At 51.6% G+C, this 24,266-nt stretch overlaps 1 protein-coding gene across 1 annotated transcript in view; it reads left to right on the top strand.

Annotated features, from left to right (window-relative positions):
* Positions 1 to 60: 60 nt before the first annotated feature.
* The window catches only part of yipf3 (Yip1 domain family, member 3), a 40,398-nt gene continuing 16,192 nt past the window's right edge, over positions 61 to 24,266 (top strand). Inside the window, exons 1-6 of the mRNA XM_070885822.1 lie at positions 61 to 278; positions 6,682 to 6,882; positions 7,820 to 7,926; positions 8,715 to 8,760; positions 9,308 to 9,400; positions 22,097 to 22,228. Of these exons, the coding sequence (XP_070741923.1) occupies positions 207 to 278; positions 6,682 to 6,882; positions 7,820 to 7,926; positions 8,715 to 8,760; positions 9,308 to 9,400; positions 22,097 to 22,228 (651 nt within the window). The 5' untranslated portion in view covers positions 61 to 206. The remainder of the gene's footprint in view (positions 279 to 6,681; positions 6,883 to 7,819; positions 7,927 to 8,714; positions 8,761 to 9,307; positions 9,401 to 22,096; positions 22,229 to 24,266) is intronic.

A 24,266-nucleotide genomic window follows, 5' to 3' on the forward strand; every position in this document is an offset into this window, starting at 1 on the left:
TTTAGCCTCTCCCGCGCCGCCTTCCGGCTGACTGAGGTCTCGCGAGCTTTCGCCCTCCACGTAGCTGTCACTCGGTGTTGACGGTTGTGAATTGTCGGTTTTGCTGTCTGCTTCCAACCGATTGCAATCACCGCCGTCAGTCAGATAGACAGGCAGGCAGGCAGGCGGCTCGGAGCGGCACCAGGAGAGAAATCACAGTGAAAAAGATGGCGGCGGCCGGGGTAGGAGGAGGAGGAAGGAGCGGAGAATGGGGAGCTTTCGAGGACAACCTGCTGAAGGTAAAATAAACCAGGACCAGGGACAGGAGCTGGGCCAGGGGGGAGAGGAGCCCGGGGCCAGGGGGGAGAGGAGCCCGGGGCCAGGGGGGAGAGGAGCCCGGGGCCATGGGGGAGAGGGGCCAGGGGGGAGAAGAGCCCGGGGCCATGGGTGAGAGGAGCCCGGGGCCAGGGGGGAGAGGAGCCCGGGGCCATGGGGGAGAGGGGCCATGGGTGAGAGGAGCCCGGGGCCATGGGTGAGAGGAGCCCGGGGCCATGGGTGAGAGGAGCCCGGGGCCATGGGTGAGAGGAGCCCGGGGCCATGGGTGAGAGGAGCCCGGGGCCATGGGTGAGAGGAGCCCGGGGCCATGGGTGAGAGGAGCCCGGGGCCATGGGGGGAGAGGAGCCAGGGGCCAGGGGGGAGAGGAGCCCGGGGCCATGGGTGAGAGGAGCCCGGGGCCATGGGTGAGAGGAGCCCGGGGCCAGGGGGGAGAGGAGCCCGGGGCCAGGGGTGAGAGGAGCCCGGGGCCAGGGGGGAGAGGAGCCCGGGGCCAGGGGGGAGAGGAGCCCGGGGCCAGGGGGGAGAGGAGCCCGGGGCCAGGGGGGAGAGGAGCCCGGGGCCATGGGTGAGAGGAGCCCGGGGCCATGGGTGAGAGGAGCCCGGGGCCATGGGGGGAGAGGAGCCAGGGGCCAGGGGGGAGAGGAGCCCGGGGCCAGGGGGGAGAGGAGCCCGGGGCCATGGGGGAGAGGGGCCAGGGGGGAGAAGAGCCCGGGGCCATGGGTGAGAGGAGCCCGGGGCCATGGGTGAGAGGAGCCCGGGGCCAGGGGGGAGAGGAGCCCGGGGCCAGGGGTGAGAGGAGCCCGGGGCCAGGGGGGAGAGGAGCCCGGGGCCAGGGGGGAGAGGAGCCCGGGGCCAGGGGGGAGAGGAGCCCGGGGCCAGGGGGGAGAGGAGCCCGGGGCCAGGGGGGATAGGAGCCCGGGGCCAGGGGGGAGAGGAGCCAGGGGTGAGAGGAGCCCGGGGCCATGGGTGAGAGGAGCCCGGGGCCATGGGTGAGAGGAGCCCGGGGCCATGGGTGAGAGGAGCCCGGGGCCATGGGGGAGAGGAGCCCGGGGCCATGGGGGAGAGGAGCCCGGGGCCATGGGGGAGAGGAGCCCGGGGCCATGGGTGAGAGGAGCCCGGGGCCATGGGTGAGAGGAGCCCGGGGCCATGGGTGAGAGGAGCCCGGGGCCATGGGGGAGAGGAGCCCGGGGCCATGGGGGAGAGGAGCCCGGGGCCATGGGTGAGAGGAGCCCGGGGCCAGGGGGGAGAGGAGCCCGGGGCCATGGGTGAGAGGAGCCCGGGGCCAGGGGGGAGAGGAGCCCGGGGCCATGGGGGAGAGGAGCCCGGGGCCAGGGGGGGAGAGGAGCCCGGGGCCATGGGGGAGAGGAGCCCGGGGCCATGGGGGAGAGGAGCCCGGGGCCATGGGTGAGAGGAGCCCGGGGCCAGGGGGAGAGGAGCCCGGGGCCATGGGGGAGAGGAGCCCGGGGCCATGGGGGAGAGGAGCCCGGGGCCAGGGGGAGAGGAGCCCGGGGCCATGGGGGAGAGGAGCCCGGGGCCATGGGTGAGAGGAGCCCGGGGCCATGGGTGAGAGGAGCCCGGGGCCATGGGTGAGAGGAGCCCGGGGCCATGGGGGAGAGGAGCCCGGGGCCATGGGGGAGAGGAGCCCGGGGCCATGGGGGAGAGGAGCCCGGGGCCATGGGGGAGAGGAGCCCGGGGCCATGGGGGAGAGGAGCCCGGGGCCATGGGGGAGAGGGGCCCGGGGCCATGGGGGAGAGGGGCCCGGGGCCATGGGGGAGAGGAGCCCGGGGCCATGGGGGAGAGGAGCCCGGGGCCATGGGGGAGAGGAGCCCGGGGCCAGGGGGAGAGGAGCCCGGGGCCATGGGGGAGAGGAGCCCGGGGCCATGGGGGAGAGGAGCCCGGGGCCAGGGGGAAAGGAGCCCCGGGCCAGGGGGGAGAGGGGCCAGGGGGGAGAAGAGCCCGGGGCCATGGGTGAGAGGAGCCCGGGGCCATGGGGGAGAGGAGCCCGGGGCCATGGGTGAGAGGAGCCCGGGGCCATGGGTGAGAGGAGCCCGGGGCCATGGGTGAGAGGAGCCCGGGGCCATGGGTGAGAGGAGCCCGGGGCCATGGGTGAGAGGAGCCCGGGGCCATGGGTGAGAGGAGCCCGGGGCCATGGGTGAGAGGAGCCCGGGGCCATGGGTGAGAGGAGCCCGGGGCCATGGGTGAGAGGAGCCCGGGGCCATGGGGGAGAGGAGCCCGGGGCCAGGGGGGAGAGGAGCCCGGGGCCATGGGTGAGAGGAGCCCGGGGCCATGGGTGAGAGGAGCCCGGGGCCATGGGTGAGAGGAGCCCGGGGCCATGGGTGAGAGGAGCCCGGGGCCATGGGTGAGAGGAGCGCGGGGCCATGGGTGAGAGGAGCGCGGGGCCATGGGTGAGAGGAGCCCGGGGCCATGGGTGAGAGGAGCCCGGGGCCATGGGTGAGAGGAGCCCGGGGCCATGGGTGAGAGGAGCCCGGGGCCAGGGGGAGAGGAGCCCGGGGCCATGGGGGAGAGGAGCCCGGGGCCATGGGGGAGAGGAGCCCGGGGCCATGGGGGAGAGGAGCCCGGGGCCATGGGTGAGAGGAGCCCGGGGCCAGGGGGAGAGGAGCCCGGGGCCATGGGTGAGAGGAGCCCGGGGCCATGGGTGAGAGGAGCCCGGGGCCATGGGTGAGAGGAGCCCGGGGCCAGGGGGAGAGGAGCCCGGGGCCATGGGTGAGAGGAGCCCGGGGCCAGGGGGGAGAGGAGCCCGGGGCCATGGGTGAGAGGAGCCCGGGGCCAGGGGGAGAGGAGCCCGGGGCCATGGGGGAGAGGAGCCCGGGGCCATGGGGGAGAGGAGCCCGGGGCCATGGGGGAGAGGAGCCCGGGGCCATGGGGGAGAGGAGCCCGGGGCCATGGGGGAGAGGAGCCCGGGGCCATGGGTGAGAGGAGCCCGGGGCCATGGGTGAGAGGAGCCCGGGGCCAGGGGTGAGAGGAGCCCGGGGCCAGGGGTGAGAGGAGCCCGGGGCCAGGGGTGAGAGGAGCCCGGGGCCAGGGGTGAGAGGAGCCCGGGGCCAGGGGGGAGAGGAGCCCGGGGCCAGGGGGGAGAGGAGCCCGGCGACCTGGGAGGGGGGGAACAAGGGACCAGGTACAGGAGCGGGGACCGGGGACAGGAACTGGGGAGAGGAGTAGGAGACCAGGGGGAAACATAGAAAATAGGTGCAGGAGTAGGCCATTCGGCCCTTCAATAAGATCATGGCTGATCATTTACCTCAGTACTCCTTTCCTGCTTTCTCTCCATACCCCTTGATTCCTTTAGCCGTAAGGGCCATATCTAACTCCCTCTTCAATATATCCAATGAACTGGCATCAACAACTCTCTGTGGTAGAGAATTCCACAGATTAACAACTGTCTGGGTGAAGAAGTTTCTCCTCATCTCGGTCCTAAATGACTTGCCCCTTATCCTTAGACTATGTTCCCTGGTTCTGGACTTTCCCAACATCGGGAACATTCGTCCTGCATCTAACCTGTCCAGTCCCGTCAGAATTTTTAATGTTTCTATGAGGTTCCCTCTCATCCTTCTAAACTCCAGTGAATAAAGGCCCAGTTGATCCTCATATGTCAGTCCAGCCATCCCGGGAATCAGTCTGGTGAACCTTCACTGCACTCCCTCAATTGCAAGAACGTCCTTCCTCAGATTGGACCAGGGGGAGAGGAGCAGGGACAGGGGACCAGGGACAAGAGCAGAGGGGCCTGGTGACAGGAGCCGGGGGAGGGGGACCAGGGATCGGGCACTGGATCAGGGGACCATGACAGAAGCAAGGAAGCAGGGCTAGGGGGAGAGAAGCAGGGGACCAGAGGCAAGTCCAGGGGCAGGGGACCAGGTACATGAGCAGGACAGGAGCAGGGGACCGGGGAGTAGGATCAGGGGACCGGGGAGAAGAATGCGAGCTGCGAGCAGGATGCTAGGAGGCTGCAGGGGGACTTGGACAGGTTAGGTGAATGGGCAAATGCATGGCAGATGCAGTATAATGTGGATAAATGTGAGGTTATCCACTTTGGTGGCAAAAACAGGAAGGCAGATTATTATCTGAATGGTGACAGATTAGTAAAAGGGGAGATGCAACGAGACCTAGGTGTCATGGTACATCAGTCATTGAAAGTTGGCATGCAGGTACAGTAGGTGGTGAAGAAGGCAAATGGCATGCTGGCCTTCATAGCAAGATGATTTGAGTATAGGAGCAGGGAGGTGTTACTGCAGTTGTACAGGGCCTTGGTGAGACCACACCTTGAGTATTATGTGCAGTTTTGGTCTTCTAATCTGAGGAAGGACATTCTTGCTATTGAGGGAGTGCAGCGAAGGTTCACCAGACTGATTCCCGGGATGGCAGGAATGACATATGAAGAAAGACTGGATCGACTAGGCTTATATTCACTGGAGTTTAGAAGAATGAGCGGGGATCTCATAGAAACATATAAAATTCTGATGGGTTTAGACAGATTAGATGCAGGAAGAATGTTCCCAATGTGGGGAAGTCCAGAACCAGGGGTCACAGTCTAAGGATAAGGGGTAAGCCATTTAGGACCGAGATGAGGAGAAACTTCTTCACCCAGAGAGTGGTGAACCTGTGGAATTCTCTACCACAGAAAGTTGTTGAGGCCAATTCACTAAATATATTCAAAAAGGAGTTAGATGTGGCCCTTACGGCTAAAGGGATCAAGGGGTATGGAGAGAAAGTAGGAATGGGGTACTGAAGTTGCATGTTCAGCCATGATCTTATTGAATGGTGGTGCAGGCTCAAAAGCCGAATGGCCTACTCCTGCACCTATTTTCTATGTTTTTATCGGGGGACTGGGTGGAGGATCGGGGGACCGGAGCAGGGCACCAGGTGGAGGAAGATCGGAGCGGGGCACTGGGTGGAGGAGGACTGGAGTGGGGCACTGGGTGGAGGAGGACTGGAGCGGGGCACCGGGGGCAGGAGGTCCGTTGACCAGGGGGAGAGGCCCAGGGGACTGGGGGAGAGGAGCCGGGTACCTGGGACGGGGCGGAGAGGAGCGGTAGACCAGGGACAGGGGGCCAGGTGCAGGGACAAGGGAGCCCGGGGACTGGGTGGGGGAGGACAGGAGGCCGGGGACCCGGAGGGGGGCAGGGGGGGACAGGAGCCCGGGTACCCGGAGGGGGGCGGGGGGGAAGGAGGAGAGAGGAGCCGGGGGGGTGGGGGAGAGCAGGGACAGGGAAGCAGGTGACCATGAACACGGGGACTGGAGCAGGGGAGTGGGGACAGGAGCAAGGGGGACTGGAGGACCGGAGCAGGGACTGGACAGGAGCGGAGGACCGGGGAGAGGAGCAGGAGCAGGGGATCGCTGGACAGGAGGACAGGGGACCGGGTGGGGCGGGGAAGAGGAGAGGCCCGGGGGGGGCGGGGCGAGAGGAGCCGGGACAGGTGGGGGAAGCGCAGTGGACCAGGGACAGGAGCTTGGCGACGGGGGAGGGGTGAAGTGGGGACAGGAGCAGGAGCTTGGGACCAGTGGGGACAGGATCAGGGGAAGGGGACCAGGGGGAGGGGAGCTGAGAACCTGGGACAGGTGGGGGGCGGCGCAGGGGGCCAGGTGCAGGGACAGTGAATGGGAGCAGGGGAGTGGGGGACAAGGGGGGGCAGGGGATAGGAGCCGGGGACAGGGGGACAGGAGCTGGGGCAGGAGGACAGGAGCTGGGGCAGGGGAGCTGGAGCAGGAGGGCACGAGCAGGGGAGCTGGGACAGGAGCAGGGGTCCATAGATCGCGGACCAGGAGGTCGGGGGGTGGGGGCGAGAGGCCCGGGCGGGGGTGGGGGGGGAGGGGGAGAGGAGCGGTGGACCAGGTGCAGGGACAGCGAATGGGAGCAGGGAACCAGGGGCGGGGGGACAGGGGAACCAGGGACAGGAGGCCAGGGGACTAGGGGGAGGGGACCAGGGACAGAGGGCCGGGTGTAGAGGATGGGGGACAGGAGCCGGGGACCGGGGGGGGGGGGGGGGGGGGGGCAGGAGGCGGGGACCGGGTCAAGAGCCAGGGACCGGGGGGGGACAAGAGCCGGGGGACGGGACCAGGAGCAAGGGGACTAAGGACGAGAGCAGGGATGGGACCAGGCACAAGAGGATAGGACAGTCCCCTCCGCCCGGTTGTCCCCCCTCGCAGCCCCCCTCCCCGTCGCGGTCCTGCCCCCCTCGCCCGGTTGTCCCCCTCGCAGCCCCCCTGCCCGTCGCGGTCCTGCCCCCCTCGCCCGGTTGTCCCCCTCGCAGCCCCCCTGCCCGGTTGCCCCCCAGTTTCCCCCTCGCTCTCCCGCCCAGTTCCCCCTCGCCTACCCCGTATTTTAATATTATTCATTTGCAAATGTTTAGGGCGGCAGCTCCGCGGTGATTGACATGGAGAACATGGACGACACGTCCGGCTCAAGTTTTGAGGATATGGGAGAGATGCATCAGCAAATGAAGGAGGAAGATGATGTTGGCGAGGAGCCTGTGGTGACAGAGGAGGATGATGGAGCGTTCCTTGGTATGAAGGGGTTAAAAGGCCAACTGGGCCGAGATGTCGCAGATCAGGTATGGAGGAAGATTTTGTTTGTGTTATTAGGAGATGTGGCCTTCACCTAACTGCTGGCACCAGAGCCAACCAAATAATTTACTCCAGTCCTGTGGTTGGGCTTGAGGAACCTGACACACCCGTATAAAATTATCATTCTGCCAATATCGGGAGCCGCGCCTCTCCCCCCTCCCCCCGTAAATTAAGGTTGCAATCACCTCCCATGGCACTTAGTACGAGAAATCACTCCAACATGTGGGCTCTTACCGCAGACAACCTTCTTGCTTTACTTGTGGTTAATCCCAACACATGGTTGCCTAGATTTCTCATGGCCTATATTGGAGTGCACCCGATGCCAACCTGGTGTTCTATGTACTAGGGTCAACAGTCACTGTCGGGATGGACTTTTCCACTTGTTAAACTTCGGGAAGACATCTTCTTCTGCTCCTGCCACAAACTACTTTACCACTGATTACATCACTCTCTCTGGCCACTGTCTGAGTGACCCAGACTATTTGCAACCATGATATCCTGTTCAACCCCATATCCTTTCCATCAAAAGACTACTGCAACTCTGCCTGCCTCTGCCTCTATCTCTCTTAATTGCCAATTAGGATGACACTGGATTGTTAATAATTTAACAAAAGTGCCCCCTTTTTAAAAGGGGCATAAATAATGAACACCAAATTATAAATAAAAGACAAAGGACACTTAACTTCTGCCGCTGTCTCAGCCCCTCTGCTGCTGAAACCCTTATTTGTGTCTTTGTCACCTCCAGACTTGACTGCTCCAGCACTCTTCTTGCTGTCCTCCAAATCTCTGCTGCATATATCCTGTCCTGCACTACATTGATTCCCCATCCTCCAGCATTTGTATTCTGGAGTCTTCTGTTCTCTGTTATGACACCAGGATCCATTAAATGGTCTGCCACTTCTAAGTTAGGATTATCTCTTGCAGGTCTGGCAGGCAGGCAAGAGGCAGGCATCGAAGGCTTTCAATCTTTATGGTAACATTGATATTCTCAGACCGTACTTTGATGTTGAGCCTATCCAAGTCAGGAACAGGTAGGTGTGTGTCCTGTCTTAAACTGTTCTCCAGCTCTTTTCTATCGATCCATAATTTTGGTGTTCAGTTCTGTTCCATAGATATTTCGATACAGAAACAAGCCGTTCAGCCCAACCAGTCCGTGTTGGTGTTTATCCTCCACATAACCCGTAGTCCTAATCCCATATACTTGTTCTGTTCCTATATCTCTTTATCCCATTTTCATTATAACCACCTATCTAACCTATCCTTAAATGTTGACATAATCTCTGTTTCAATCACTAATTCTGGTCATGCATTCCACATCCTCACAGCCCTCTGTTTAAAAAAAAAGTTTCTCCTCTTTGTCCTAAATCTCTTGTATCTATGTCAAATCTCACTTTGAATTTAGATTTTTCTAAATCCTGCTTTACGATTGATGTTAGAAATGTAGAAACAATGGTATTTATTGTAACCTAAACGGACTCGACTGTGGTTTGTTTGAAGTTTATGCATTCATTGCAGCTTAGGTAATAAGCCTTTTTCCCTTTCTATACTTTTTATATTCTGTGCATTATCTTTTGATCACTGTACCCCAGGGCTTTTAGAGAGAAGTCTTTGCAAATAATCAGACTTTGGATTCTGGGCCTCGGGGTCTGAAATCAGAGTCTGAAGTTATTTTGTAGTTTAGTTATAGCAGGACTTGCCATATTCAATCAGGTCTCATCATGTGCTGACACTTAAGACTTCATAAATCAGACATGTATCACTTGGCCTTTCCTAGTTCCAGACTTTCATTTAGATATGTTCTATTTCTTTCCCATTCCAGGTTGGTGGAGTCTCTAATTCCAGTCCGAATGATCAGTTTCCCTCAGGTGTGTTTGCTTTTACTTCTGTTTCGATTCCACTCCTAGCCACCCACCATTACCTGGTTGAGAATGTAGGTAGACACCCGGGCCTACATTGTATTTAAAATGTTAATGTATAAAGTGACTTTGATAGAGATGCATGTTACATGGTCAGAGTATAATCAGATTCAACTAAAAGACAACATTGCTGTAAACAATTCCAACATGGTGCAGGGAGGGGGAAGAACATCATAGCAGAAATTTGGAGCTCTCTTTCACAATTCCCGCCCAAAATAACAGCTGCTGAGGCTGGAGGTCAAATGAAAATGTCAAAACTGAGATTGATAGCTTTTTGTTAGGCAAGGGTATTAAGAGTTACGGAACCAAGGCAGGTAGATGGAGTTACGATACAGATCAGCCCTGCTCTAATTGAATGGCGGAACAGGCTCGAGTGGCTGAATGGTTCCTACAGAACCAACTGTCTTTGGATTTGTTGAACACCACCATTTCAAAGAGTTGGTCATTAATTAGGGACTTGATGGAATGGCATTTAGTGTTTTTTTTTCTCTTATAGAAAGTTGCAGGAGAGCTGTATGGCCCCTTGATGCTGGTTTTCACACTGGTGGCCATTCTTTTGCATGGGATGAAGACATCTGGCACAGTAATTGTAAGTATCATACTTGAATATGTGACTGATAAGTGAAAAGCAAGCAGTGGCACTGTTTTAAGGACTAGAACATAAGAACATAAGAAATAGGAGCAGGAGTAGGCCGTACGGCCCCTCAAGCCCACTCCGCCATTCAATAAGATCTTGGCTGCTCTTCGACCTCAACTATACTTTTCTGCCCGATCTCCATATCCCTTGATTCCCCGAGAGTCCGAAAATCTATCTATCTCAGCCTTGAATATACTCAGAGACTCATCATACACAGCCCTCTGGGGCAGAAAATTTCAAAGATTCACAACCATCTGAGTGAAGAAATTCTTCCTCATCTCTGTCTTAAATGGCCTACCCCCTATCCTGAGACTGTGCCCCTAATTCTAAACACTCCAGCCAAGGGAAACAACCTCTCAGCATCTACCCTGTCAATCCCCTTCAGAATCTTGTACGTTTCAATGAGATCACCTCTCATTCTTCTAAACTCCAGAGTATCGGCCCATTCTACACAATCTCTCATCATAAGACAGCCCTGTCATCCCAGGAATCAATCTCGTGAATCTTTGTTGCACTGTCTCCAAGGTAAGTCTAATCTTCCTTAGATAAGGAGACCAAAACTGTGCACTGTACTCCTTGTGGTCTCACCAAGTCCCTGTACAATTGTAGCTAGAGTTCCTTACTTTTATACTCCAACCCCTTTCCTGATTGCTTCCTGTACCTGCATGATAAGTTTTCTGTGTTTATTCCAAAACTCCCTGAACATCAACATTTAAAAATTTCTCATTATTTAAAAAATACTGTTTTTCTATTCTTCCTACCAAAGTGAATAACCTCACACTTTCCAACATTATACTCCATCTGCCAAATTTTTGCCCACTCACTTAGTCTGTCTATGTCCTTTTGCAGGTTTTTTGTGTCCTCCTTGTTGTGTTCCTAACACAGATGAGACTGCACACAGGGAGGTTAAAGTAACAGTGACCTCAGTCTTTATCAAGACATTCCGGAGTGATTAACAGGCCTTAGGGGCCGGCTTATGTGCAGTGCTTCCAAGGGATGCTGGGATCCTTTGGGACTTCAGGGGATGTGCTCCCTGGTGGCGGAACATGGGATTGCATGCTTTACAGATACACAACATCACTTTCCCCCCCCCCCCAAAGTCAAAGTGAAAACTTTACAAGGTGAGGCGGTCGGGAGCCTTTCTTTCCCTGGTGGACCGCCTCGGTACAAATGTCTGTTCTGGTGTGTTGGCTGTGCCTCGCTGGGCTGGCGTGTTGTTGGCCCTGCAGTGCTGCTGGGTGAGCCTGGCCTTGTTGGGCATGATGGGTTCGATTTCCTGGTCCAGTGTGGTGTCGTTGATCCTTTGGGGGTGTGTTGTGGGCTCAAAAAAGGTGGTGTCTGCTGTGGGTTGTTCAGGGCAGTCTGTGAACCGCAGCCTCGTTTGGTCCAGGTGCTTTCTGCAAATTTGTCCATTGTCTAGTTGGACTACAAACACCCTACTCCCTTCTTTAGCTATCACCGTGCCCGCGATCCACTTGGGACCATGTCCATAGTTTAGCACATACACGGGGTCATTCAGATCAATTTCCCGTGACACAGTGGCGCGACCATCGTTTACATTTTGTTGCTGCCGCCTGCTCTCTACCTGATCATGCAGGTTGGGGTGAACCAGCGAGAGTCTGGTTTTAAGTGTCCTTTTCATGAGTAGCTCAGCTGGGGGCACCCCTGTGAGCGAGTGGGGGCTCGTGCGGTAGCTGAGCAGTACTCGGGACAGGCGGTTTGGAGTGAGCCTTTTGTGACTCGTTTGAGGCTCTGTTTGATTGTTTGTACTGTCTGCTTTGCCTGCCCATTGGAGGCTGGTTTAAACAGGGCCGAGGTGACATGTTTGATCCCATTGTGGGTCATGAATTCTTTAAATTCGGCACTGGTGAAACATGGCCCGTTGTCACTGACCAGTATGTCAGGCAGGCCGTGGGTGGCAAACATGGCCCTTGGGCTTTCAATGGTGGCGGTGGCGGTGCTTCCCGACATTATTTCACATTCAATCCCTTTTGAAAAAGCATCCACCGCCATCAGGAACATTTTACCGAGAAACGGGTTCGCATAGTCGACATGGATCCTCCATGGTCTGGAGAGCCAGGACCACAAACTTAGTGGTGCCTCTCTGGGTGCGTTGCTCAACTGAGTACACACGCTGTATTCCCGTACACAGGACTCTAAGTCAGAGTCGATACCGGGCCACCACACGTGGGATCTGGCTATTGCTTTGATCATTACTATACCCAGGTGTGTGCTGTGGAGATCCGAGATGAATGTCTCCCTGCCATTTTTGGGTAGCACTACGCGGTTACCTCACAACAGGCAGTCTGCCTGAATGGACAACTCGTCCTTTCGCCGCTGGAACGGCTTGATTAGCTCTTGCATTTCAACGGGGATACTGGCCCAGCTCCCATGCAGTACACAGTTTTTTACTAGGGACAGTAGAGGATCTTGGCTGGTCCAAGTCCTAATCTGGCGGGCTGTGACAGGTAATTTTTCATTTTCAAACGCTTCCATGATCATCAACAAGTCTGCGGGCTGCGCCATTTCCACCCCCATGGTGGGCAATGGTAGCCGACTGAGAGCATCCGCACAGTTCTCGGTGCCTGGCCTGTGGCGGATGGTATAGTTATACGCTGATAGCGCAAGTGCCCACCTTTGTATGCGGGCTGAGGCATTAGTATTTATCACCTTGTTTTCAGCGAACAGGGATATGAAGGGCTTGTGATCCGTTTGCAGCTCAAATTTGAGGCCAAACAGGTACTGATGCCTTTTTTTTTTTACCCCGAACACACACGCTAATGCCTCTTTCTCAATCATGCTGTAGGCCCTCTCAGCCTTAGACAAGCTCCTGGAGGCATAGGCGACAGGTTGCAACTTCCCCGCAATGTTAGCTTGTTGTAATACACACCCGACTCCGTACGACAATGCAACACATGCTAGCACGAGTCTTTTACACGGGTTACACAATACAAGCAGCTTGTTGGAGCATAAATTGTTTCCGGCTTTCTCAAAAGCAATTACTTGTTTCTTTCCCCATACCCAGTTCTCATCTTTACGCAATAACACATATAGGTGCTCTAAGAGGGTGCTTAATCCCGGTAGGAAGTTACCAAAATAGCTGAGGAGTCCCAGGAACGACCGCAGCTCCATGACGTTCTGTGGCCTGGCTGTGTTCCTGATAGCCTCTGTCTTCGCGTCTGTGGGCTGAATGCCGTCCACCGTGATCCTTCTCCCCAAAAACTCCACTTCTGTTGCTATGAAAACGCATTTCGACCTCTTCAGCCGCAGCCCTCCGGGATCCAGTCGCTGGAGGACCTCCTCCAGGTTTTGTAGGTGCTCGACGGTGTCCTGACCCGTGACCAATATGTCGTACTGAAAAACCACCGTGCGTGGTACCGACTTGTGTAGGCTCTCCATGTTTCTCTGGAAGATCACTGCAGCCGACCGAATTCCAAACGGGCATCTGTTGTAGATGAACAGTCCCTTGTGCGTGTTGATGCAGGTGAGGCCCTTCGAAGACTCCTCCGCACCTTCGCCCCAGAAAAGTTTCCAATGCCTGACTCAAAAAGGGAAGGAAATTTGGTAAGAACCTGGGGTATATGAGGCCTCATCGACATGTGATAGCGCTCGGATGTTATCCCAGTTCCAGTGGATTTTGCCCAGCCAGCTCCTTCCAAGCAGTGTGGGGCCATTGCCCGGGACAATCCAGAGTGGCAGTTCGTGCACCGTGCCCTCGTAGGTGACATTGACCATGGCGCTGCCCAGGACAGTGATAAGCTCTTTGGTGTACGTTCTCAGTTTCGTGTGAATGGGGCTCAGGGCTGGTCTGAATGCCTTGTTGCACCACAGTCTCTCAAACGTCTTTTTACTCATGATGGATTGGCTAGCGCCAGTGTCCAGTTTCATGGCTACGGGTAAGCCATTCAATTTGACGTTTACCATTATAGGTGGACACTTCGTCGAACATGTGTGCACCCCGTGTACTTCTGCATCTGCCTCATCTCTCTGAGGCTCGAAATTGCTTTGGTCCACCATGGACCGATCTTCCTCTGCCACGTGGTGGTTAGCAGGTTTTGCAGAGCTGGCAGCTCGTTTGCAAGCTCGTTGGAGGTGCCCCATTGTTCCACAGCTCTTGCAAACATACCCTTTGAAGCGGCATGAATGGCTGAATGGAAGCCTCCACAACGCTAACAAGGTGTGAATTGCCTTGCATTCATCCTTTGTTGCGGACTCTAAGTTATCTGGGTCACCTGAGGCCTGCTGGCGGTTGCATACTCGTGGTATCTGCCCTGTACATTTCTGCTGGCAAACACAGTTCCAGTTAATTTATGAACATTGCTAGTACTTGTGTGCTGAGAGATTTGTTTGGTGTTATCACTGGTGGACATAAACGCCTGTGCTATCGCAATGGCCTTACTGAGGGTCGGTGTCTCTACAGTCAAAAGTTTTTGTAGGATGGTCTCGTGGCCAATGCCCAGTACAAAAAAGTCTCTGAGCATTTGCTCCAGGTAGCCATCAAACTCACATTGTCCTGCAAGTCGCCTTAGCTCGGCGACGTAGCTCGCCACTTCCTGACCTTCAGATCGCTGGCATGTATAGAACCGATACCTCGCCATCAGCACGCTCTCCCTCGGGTTAAGCTGCTCCCGAAACAGTGTACACAGTTCCTCATACGACTTATCTGTGGGTTTCACCAGAGCCAGAAGATTCTTCATGAGGCTGTAGATCGGTGCCCCGCAGACCGTGAGGAGGACCGCTCTCCTTTTTGCAGCACTTCCTTCTCTGTCCAGCTCGTTGGCTACAAAGTACTGGTCTAACCATTCGACATAGGCTTCCCAGTCCTCACCCTCCGAGAGCTTCTCCAGGATGCCCACAGTTTGCTACATCTTTGCGTTGGATTCGTGTATTCGTCGCCAGTTGTTGCGTTCCTAGATGAGACTGCACACGGAGGTTAAAGTAACAGTGACCTCAGTCTTTAATAAGACACTCCAGAGTGAGTAACAGGCCTTAGGGGCTGGCTTATGTACAGTGCTCCCAAGGGATGCTGGGATCCCTTGGGACTTCAGGGGATGTGCTCCCTGGTGGAGGAACATGGGAGTGCATGCTTTACAGATACACAACACTCCTCACACGTTGATTTTCCTCCCATCTTTGTATCGTCAGCAAACTTGGCTTGGCTACGTTACACTCGGTCCCTTCTTCCAAGTCGTTAATATAGATTGTAAATAGTTGGGGTCCCAGCACTGATCCCTGCGGCACACCACTAGTTACTGATTGCCAACTCGAGAATGAACCATGAGAATGAACCATTTATCCTGACTCTCTGTTTTCTGTTAGTTAGCCGATTCGCTATCCATGCTAATATATTACCCCCAACCCCGTGAACTTTTATCTTGTGCAGTAACCTTTTATGTGGCACCTTGTCAGATGCCTTCTGGAAGTCCAAATACACCACATCTAGTTCCCCTTTATCCATCCTGTCCATTTCATCCTCAAAGAATTCTAGCAAATTTGTCTCACATGACTTCCCCTTCATAAATCCAAGCTAACTCTGCCTGACTGAATTATGCTTTTCCAAATGTCCTGCAACTGCTTCTTTAAAAATGGACTCCAACATTTTCCCAATGACAGATGTTAGGCTAACTGGTCTATAGTTTCCTGCTTTTTGTCTGGCCCCCTTTTTTTTTAAATAGAGGTGTTACATTTGCAGTTTTCCTGGGATCTCCCCAGAATGCAGGAAAATTTGGTAAATTACAACCAATGCATCCACTATTCCTGCCGCTACTTCTCTTAAGACCCTAGGATGCAAGCCATCAGGTCCAGGGGATTTATCTGCCTTTAGTCCTATTATCTTACTGAGTATCACCTCCTTAGTGACTGTGATTGTGTTAAGTTCCTCCCCCGCCCCCCCCCCCCCACCCCCCCCCCTATAGCCCCTTGACTATCCACTGTTGGGATATTTTTAGTGTCCTCTACCATAGACATACAAAATATTTGTTCAGAGTTTCTGCCATCTCCATGTTCCCCATTACTAATTCCCCGGTCTCGTCCTCTAAGGGACCAACATTTACTCTAGCCACACTTTTCCTTTTTATATACCTGTAGAAACTCTTGCTATCTGTTTTTATATTTGCTACCTATATAAAAGCAGAGAAGTCCTATAACTGTACTGGGTATTGGTGAGGCCACACGAGTACCGCGTACAGTTTTGGTCTCCATATTTAAGGAAGGGTATACTTGCATTGGAGGTTGTGCAGAGAAGGTTAACTAGGTTGATCCCGGAGATGAGGGGGTTGACTTATGAAGATAGGTTGAGTCGGTTGGTCCTATACTCATTGGAGTTCAGAAGAATGAGAGGTGATCTTATCGAAACATATGATAATGAGGGTGCTCAACAAGTTGGATGCAGAGAGGATATTTCCGCTCATAGGGGAAACTAAAACTATGGGGCGTAGTCTCAGAATAAGGGGCCGCCCATTTAAAACTGAGATGAGGAGGAATTTCTTCTGAGGGTTGTAAATCTGGCATTCTCTGACCCAGAGAGCTGTGGCGCCTGGGTCATTGAATATATTTAAGGCAGAGATAGACAGATTTTTGAGCGATAAGGGAATTAAAGGGTTATGGGGAGCGGGCAGGGAAGTGGAGCTGAGTCCATGATCAGATCAGCCATGATCTTATTAAATGGCAGAGCAGGCTCGAGGGGCCAAATGGCCTACTCCTGCTCCTATTTCTTATGTTTTTCCAATCGGCTGAGACCATTCTAGAATCTGGGGAATTATGGAAGATCAAAACCAATACATCCACTATCTCCGCAGCCACCTCTTTTAGAACCCGAGGATTTAGGCATCGGGTCCAGAGGATTTGTTGACCTTTAGTCCCATTAGTTTCGCTGGTACCTTTTCTCTACTTACATTAATTACATTACATTAAATTCCTCACCCTAATTAGACCCTAGGTTCCCCATCATTTTAGGTATGCATTGTGCATCTTCTACTGTGAAGACAGATACAAAATATTTGTTTAACGTTTCTGCCATTTCCTTATTCTCTAAGGGACGAACGTTTACTTTTGTTACTCTCTTCCTTTTTGCATACTTGTAGAAACTCTTACAATCTGTTTTTATATTTCTTGCTAGTTTTCTCTCGTATTCTATTTTTTTCCCTTTTTATCAATTTTTTAGTCATCCTTTGCTGGTTTCTGAAACTCTCTCAATCCTCAGGCTAACTGCAATTCTTTGCAACATTATAAGCTTCTTCATTCAATCTAATGCTATCCTTAACTTCTTTAGTTAGCCACAGATGGATCACTTTTCCTGTGGAGTTTTTGTTTCTCAATAGAATGTATTTTTGTTGAGAATTATGAAATATTTCTTTAAATACTAGCCACTGCTTATCTACTGCCATACCTATTAATCTATGTTTCCAATTTACCGTAGCCAACCCGCCCTTCAGATCTATGTAATTGGCTTTAAAAAGTAATAAAAAAGAAAAACTTGCATTTATATCGTGCCTTTCACGACCACCGGACGTCTCAAAGCACTTTACAGCCAATTAAGTACTTTAAAAATAAAAGTGTAGTCATTGTTGTAATGTAGGAAACACGGCAGCCAATTTGTGCACAGCAAACTCCCACAAACAGCAATGTGATAATGACCAGATAATCTGTTTTTGTTATGTTGATTGAGGGATAAATATTGGCCAGGACACCAGGGATAACTCCTCTGCTCTTCTTTGAAATAATAGAAACATAGAAACATAGAAAATAGGTGCAGGAGTAGGCCATTCGGCCCTTTGAGCCTGTACCACCATTCATTAAGATCATGGCTGATCATTCCTTCAGTACCCCTTTCCTGCTTTCTCTCCATGCCCCTTGATCCCCTTAATCGTAAGGGCCATATCTAACTCCCTCTTGAATACAGCCAATGAACTGGCATCAACAACTCTCTGCGGCAGGGAATTCCACAGGTCAACAACTCTCTGAGTGAAGAAGTTTCTCCTCATCTCGGTCCTAAATGGCCCACCCCTTATCCTAAGACTATGTCCCCTGATTCTGGACTTCCCCAACATCGAGAACATTCTTCCCGCATCTAACCTGTCCAGTCCTGTCAGAATCTTATATGTTTCTATGAAATCCCCTCTCATCCTTCTAAACGCCAGCGAATAAAGGCCCAGTTGATCCAGTCTCTCCTCATATGACAGCCTAGCCATCCCTGCAATCAGTCTGGTGAACCTTCGCTGCATTCCCTCAATAGCAAGAACGTCCTTCCTCAGATTAGGAGACCAAAACTGAACACAATATTCCAGGTGAGGCCTCACTAAGACCCTGTACAACTGCAGTAAGACCTCCCTGCTCCTATATTCAAATCCTCTAGCTATGAAGGCCAACATACCATTTGCCTTCTTTACCGCCTGCTATACCTCCGTGCCCATTTTCAGTGACTGATGAACCATGACACCCAGGTCTCGTTGCACCTCCCCTTTTTCTAGTCTGCCGCCATTGAGATAATATTTTGCCTTTGTGTTTTTGCCCCCAAAATGGATAACCTCACATTTATCCACATTATACTGCATCTGCCATGTATTTGCCCACTCACCTAATCTGTCCAAGTCACCCTGCAGCCTCTTAGCATCCTCCTCACAGCTCACACCGCGACCCAGTTCAATGTCATCCGCAAACTTGGAGATATTACATCCAAATCGTTAATGTATATTGTAAAGAGCTGGGGTCCCAGCACTGAGCCCTGCGGCACCCCACTAGTAACTGCATGCCATTCTGAAAAGGACCCGTTTATCCCGACTCTCTGCTTCCTGTCTGCCAACCAGTTCTCTATCCACGTCAGTACATTACCCCCAGTACCATGCGCTTTGATTTTGTATGCCAATCTCTTGTGCGGGACCTTGTCAAAAGCCTTTTGAAAGTCCAAATACACCACATCCACTGGTTCTCCCTTGTCCACTCTACTAGTTACATCCTCAAAAAAATTCCAGAAGATTCGTCAAGCATGATTTCCCTTTCATAAATCCATGCTGACTCGGTCCGATCCTGCCACTGCTTTCCAAATGGGCTGCTATTTCATCCTTAATGATTGATTACAACATTTTCCCCACTACTGATGTCAGGCTAACCGGTCTATAATTACCCGCTTTCTCTCTTCCTCCTTTTTAAAAAAGTGGCATGACATTAGCTACCCTCCAGTCCATAGAAACTGATCCAGAGTTGATAGATTGTTGGAAAATGATCACCAATGCATCCACTATTTCTAGGGCCACTTCCTCAAGTACTCTGGGATGCAGACTATCAGCACCCGGGGATTTATCGGCCTTTAATCCCATCAATTTCCCTAACACAATTTCCCGCCGAATAAGGATATCTTTCAGTTCCTCATTCTCACTAGACTCACTATCCCCCAGTACATTCGGAAGGTTATTTGTATCTTCCTTTGTGAAGACAGAATCGAAGTATTGGTTCAATTGGTCTGCCATTTCTTTGTTCCCCATTATAAATTCACCTGAATCCGACTGCAAGGGACCTACGTTTGTCTTTACTAATCTTTTTCTCTTCACATATTTATAGAAGCTTTTGCAGTCAGTTTTATATGTTCCCTGCAAGCTTCCTCTTGAACACTATTTTCCCCTTCTTAATTAAACCCTTAGTCCTCTGTTGAATTCTAAATTTCTCCCAGTCCTCAGGTTTGTTGCTTTTTCTAGCCAATTTATATGCCTCTTCCTTGGTTTCAACACTGTCCTTAATTTCCCTTGTTAGCCATAGTTGAGCCACCTTCCCAGTTTTATTTTTACTCTAGACAGGGATGTACAATTGCTGAAGTTCATCCATGTGATCTTTAAATGTTTGCCATTGCTTAATCCACCGTCAACCCTTTAAGTATCCTCTGCCAGTCTATTCTAGCCAATTCACACCTCATACATTCGACGTTACCTTTCCTTAAGTTCAGGACCTTACTTTCCGAATTAAATTTGTCACTCTCCATCTTAATAAGGAATTCTACCATATTATGGTCACTTTCCCCAAAGGGCCTCGCACAACAAGATTGCTAATTAGTCCCTTCTCATTACACATCACCCAGTCTAGGATGGCCAGCTCCCTGGTTTGTTCCTCGACATATTGGTCGAGAAAACCATCCCTAATACACTCCAGGAAATCCTCCTCCACCGCATTGCTACCAGTTAGGTTAGCCCAATCTATATGTAGATTAAAGTCACCCATGATTACTGCTATACCTTTTTGCACACATCCCTTATTTCTTGTTTTATTCTGTCCCCAACCTCACTACTACTATTTGGTGGTCTATACACAACTCCCACTAGCGTTTTCTGCCCTTTGGAATTCCGCAGCTCCACCCATACCGATTCCACATCGTCCAGGCTAATGTCCTTCCTTTACAATTGCATTGATTTCCTCTTTAACCAGCAATGCCACCCCGCCTCCTTTTCCTTTCTGTCTATCCTTCCTAAATGCTGAATACCCTTGGATGTTGAGTTCCCAGCCTTGGTCACCCTGGAGCCATGTCTCCGTGATGACAATCGCATCGTATCCGTTAACTGCTATCTGCGCAGTTAATTCATCCACTTTATTCCGAATACTCCTCGCATTGAGGCACAGAGCCTTCAAACTTGTCTTTTTAACACACTTTGCCCTTTTTGAATCTTGCTGTAATGTGGCCCATTTTGCTTTTTGCCTTGGATTTCTCTGCCCTCCACTTTTACTATTCTCCTTTCTATCTTTTGCTTCTGCCCCCCTTCTATTTTCCTCTGTCTCCCTGCATAGGTTCCCATCCCCTGCCATATTAGTTTAACTCCTTCCCAACAGCACTAGCAAACACTCCCCCTAGGACATTGGTTCCGATCCTGCCCAGGTGCAGACCATCCGGTTTGTACTGGTCCCACATCCCCCAGAACTGGTTCCAATGTCCCAGGAATTTGAATCCCTCCCTTCGGCACCATTTCTCAAGCCATGTATTCATCTGAGCTATCCTGCGATTCTTACTCTGACTAGCACGTGGCACTGGTAGCAATCCTGAGATTACTACTTTTGAGGTCGTACTTTTTAATTTAACTCCTAGCTCCCTAAATTCGTCTATAAGACCTCATCCCGTTTTTTACCTCTATCGTTGGTACATATATGCATCACGACAGCTGGCTGTTCACCCTCACTTTTCAGAATATCCTGCACCTGCTCCGAGACATCCTTGACCCTTGCACCAGGGAGGCAACATACCATCCTGGAGTCTTGGTTGCGGCCACAGAAACGCCTATCTATTCCCCTTACAATTGAATCCCCTATCACTATCGCTCTCCCACTCTTTTTCCTGCCCTCCTGTGCAGCAGAGCCAGACACGGTGCCATGAACTTGACTGCTGCTGCTCTCCCCTGATGAGTCATCCCCCTCAACAGTACCCAAAACGGTGTATCTGTTTTACAGATGGATGACTGCAGGGGACCCCTGCACTACCTTCCCTGCACTGCTCTTCCTGTTGGTCTTCCATTCCCTATCTGGCTATGGACTCTTTACCTGTGGTAAGACCAACTCACTAAACGTGCTATTCACATCATTCTCAACATCGTGCATGCTCCAGAGTGAATCCACCTGCAGCTCCAGCTCCGCAACGCGTTCCGTCAGGAGCTGGAGGCGGACACACTTCCCGCACACGTAGTCGTCAGGGACACCGGAAGTGTTCCTGACATCCCACATAGTACAGGAGGAGCATAACATGTGTCCGAGCTCTCCTGCCATGACTTAACCCTTAGATTAACTTAAATTGGCAACAACAATGCTAAAAGTTAATTACTGATATATATAAGGACGGGAGAGTGGAGAGCACCAGTTCCAACTGTCGCAGGAGAGAGTGCCATGGGATCTTTTACGTCCACTTGAGAGGGCAGACGGGACCTTGGTTTAACGTCTCATCCAAAAGACGGCACCTCCGACAGTGCAGCACTTCTTCAGCACTGCACTGGAGGATCAGCTTAGATTTTTTTTTCTGGTCAAGTCCCTGGAGCTACTCACTGAGCCACAGCTGACACTGGTTAGTCTCTCACCTTTTTTAAAAACTATTCTGCTTTTCCATTCGTCCTACCAAAGTGGATAATTTCACACTTCCTCACATTCATCTGCCACCTTCTTGCCCAACCACTTAACCTGTTTATATCCCTTTGCAGTCTCTTTGTGTCGTCCTCACAGCTTACTTTCCCTCCTAACTTTGTATCGTCAGCAAACTAAGATATATCACACTCTGTTCCCTCGTCTAAGTTATTGCTATAGATTGTAAATTGCGGCGGCCCAAGCACTGATCCTTGCGGCACACTGCTTGTTGCACCCTGCCATCCCGAAAATGACCATTTATTCCAACTCACTGTGTCCTGTCTGTTAACCAATCCTTAATCCATGCTAATATATTACCTACAATCCCATGAGCTCTAGAGAATAGAGAAAATGAGGAGAGTATACCAAGAGTGGGAGCAGCGCTCCCCCAAGATGCGCAACTGTCTGCCGGTCCTGCGCAGCCCAGGACAGGCTTTCCAATGTTAAAGGAGCCACATCCCCCAAAAATTAGGGGGAACATTGGCGAGGCGTCCTTTATTTTTAAACAAGCCGAGTTGTTACACTGTCACATATTGCTGACTGGTACACTGCTGTATGTTCCCACAGAGAGAGGGTACACTGATGGGCACTGCGATTGGAACCTGCTTTGGTTACTGGCTAGGTGTCTCTTCATTCGTCTACTTCCTGGGCTATTTGTGCAATGCCCAGATTACGATGCTGCAGATGCTGTCACTGCTGGTGAGTGTTGATGGTGGTGGGATAGGGGAGGGATAGGTTAGGTAATGTTTGTGTCATCAGTAAATGGAAAGAATTCTGGGAGTTGTGTTTTTGCCAATCTTTCCTCTTGTGAAGGAAGCGACATTTGCTGGGCAGTGTCTTCCCTCTGGTATCCCATTCAGGTGGCCGTTCTCTATGTTTGAGAGTTGACAGTGAATGTTGCCAAGCTATTTGGACATGAGTTGGGGGGTGGCACTGTGGCCATGCGTGATCCTGTGTCCACGCGGTGCACTTTCTAGGGGAGTTGATGGATAACCACCAGGAGCTGAAACCCTGATTCATTTTTTTTTAAATTCTCATTCTCTAGCCAAGGGTCATTGAGATCAATTGTAGTGTCCTGTTGTTGCCCCAACTGAGATCAGCCAACTGAATAAAGGCTGGGAATCGAACTTGGGCCTACCCAGTGTGTATGACCAGGGTGTAAATGGAGCTTTATGGACATCATTAAACCCTTTGAAAAGTGCTTCAAGGTCAAGAAAATTAATGGCCCAGATGATGTTAACCTTCAAAAAAAACTGAACACCCCACAAAACATAGGAACAAGAGGAGGCCGTTGAGCCTGTTTCATCATTCATTGAAGATCACGGCTGATCTGCAACCTAACTCCGTCTACCTGCCTTTGGCCCATATCCCTTAATACCTTTGGTTAACACAAATCTTATCAATCTCAGATTTAAAATTGACATTTGATCTAGCATCACTTGCCATTCCAATCCTCTACCACCCTTTGTGTGCAGAAGTGTTACCGAACTTCACTCCTGAAAGGTCTGGATCTAATTTTTAGACTGGCCCCTCTAAGATCCCAGAAGGACACTGGTTCCAAACGATTCAAGCTTGACCCGTATTGGGGACAGTGATTTAACTTTATTCAACACAAGCACTTAATACATTACAGTATTCGAGCAGCAGTTTAGAGTATAATTGAGACTGATAGTCTGGGTAGAAGCCCCAACCTTGAGTAAGCTGCACCCTTGTCTCTCATCTCTCCTCGTCTCCCGGGTGTCTCTTTGATTCTTCTTGAAATATTTTACTCCTAAATCTTACTACAATTTGTGGATGTTAAGACCCTCTTCATATACCCTTACTCTCATTCAAAACCTATTAAGTCCTCCTGAACCAATCACTGGCTGATACCAAAATCCAATCATAAAGATGCCACATTTGTAGCACCCTCACTTACGTAGGTTTTGGTCTGACGACACTCTTGCGTCATCTGTTTTTGACCATCAAGCCTTGTATCTGGGTAGTTATGGCAATGCAAAAGGAATATGTCTCCATAGGTTAAGATACGGCCCTTGCTGTTGGCCTGTTTTTGTAACTCACTGTGGATATTATTATATTCCAGCACATTGGTAATCTTGGTTCCCAGGCTAACTGCAGTATATTCAACCATGACAATCCCTTTCTCACCTCAGGTTGTCTGGTTATTTTCATAATTTTAAGCATAAGAGAAAGGGTTACATGTTGCACATCATTCAGGTTATCATTGCATGCAGTTGCTAATTACAGACTTCTACATTTAATCGTTAACACACAATTATAGATCTATTGCTGATGATTACAAGCTATTAATGGATTTAAAATATTAAAACAAGTATTCAAAATAAAACAACTAACATGTAATTCATAACGATCTTGCAGACTTATCTCAGTCTCTGGAATTCCATTGATTCTCTCAGCTTTTCTCATAGACTGACTTGCTTTTCAAACAAGGCTTGTTGGAGTCTGCATTTTTAATATTTGGTCAAGCAGGCCCCAACCCCTCTTCCATCTTAAAATCTAACAGGGTCTACCCAAGATATTACACTAGTGTAAAAGCATAATTATTCAAGCATCAGTGTGCATTGGGAACATAGGGCCCAAGTTTCCACATGATTCGCGCCTGGTTTTTAGGAGCAACTGGTGGAGAACGGACTATTTTAGAAATCGCAATTCTCCACATTTTTTTTCTGCAGTTCTAGTCAGGTAGAACAGTTCTAGTTTAGAACAGAATTTTTTC

Source organism: Pristiophorus japonicus, chromosome 7, assembly GCF_044704955.1.
Source record: "Pristiophorus japonicus isolate sPriJap1 chromosome 7, sPriJap1.hap1, whole genome shotgun sequence".
In the NCBI taxonomy this organism is placed as follows: Eukaryota; Metazoa; Chordata; class Chondrichthyes; family Pristiophoridae; genus Pristiophorus; species Pristiophorus japonicus.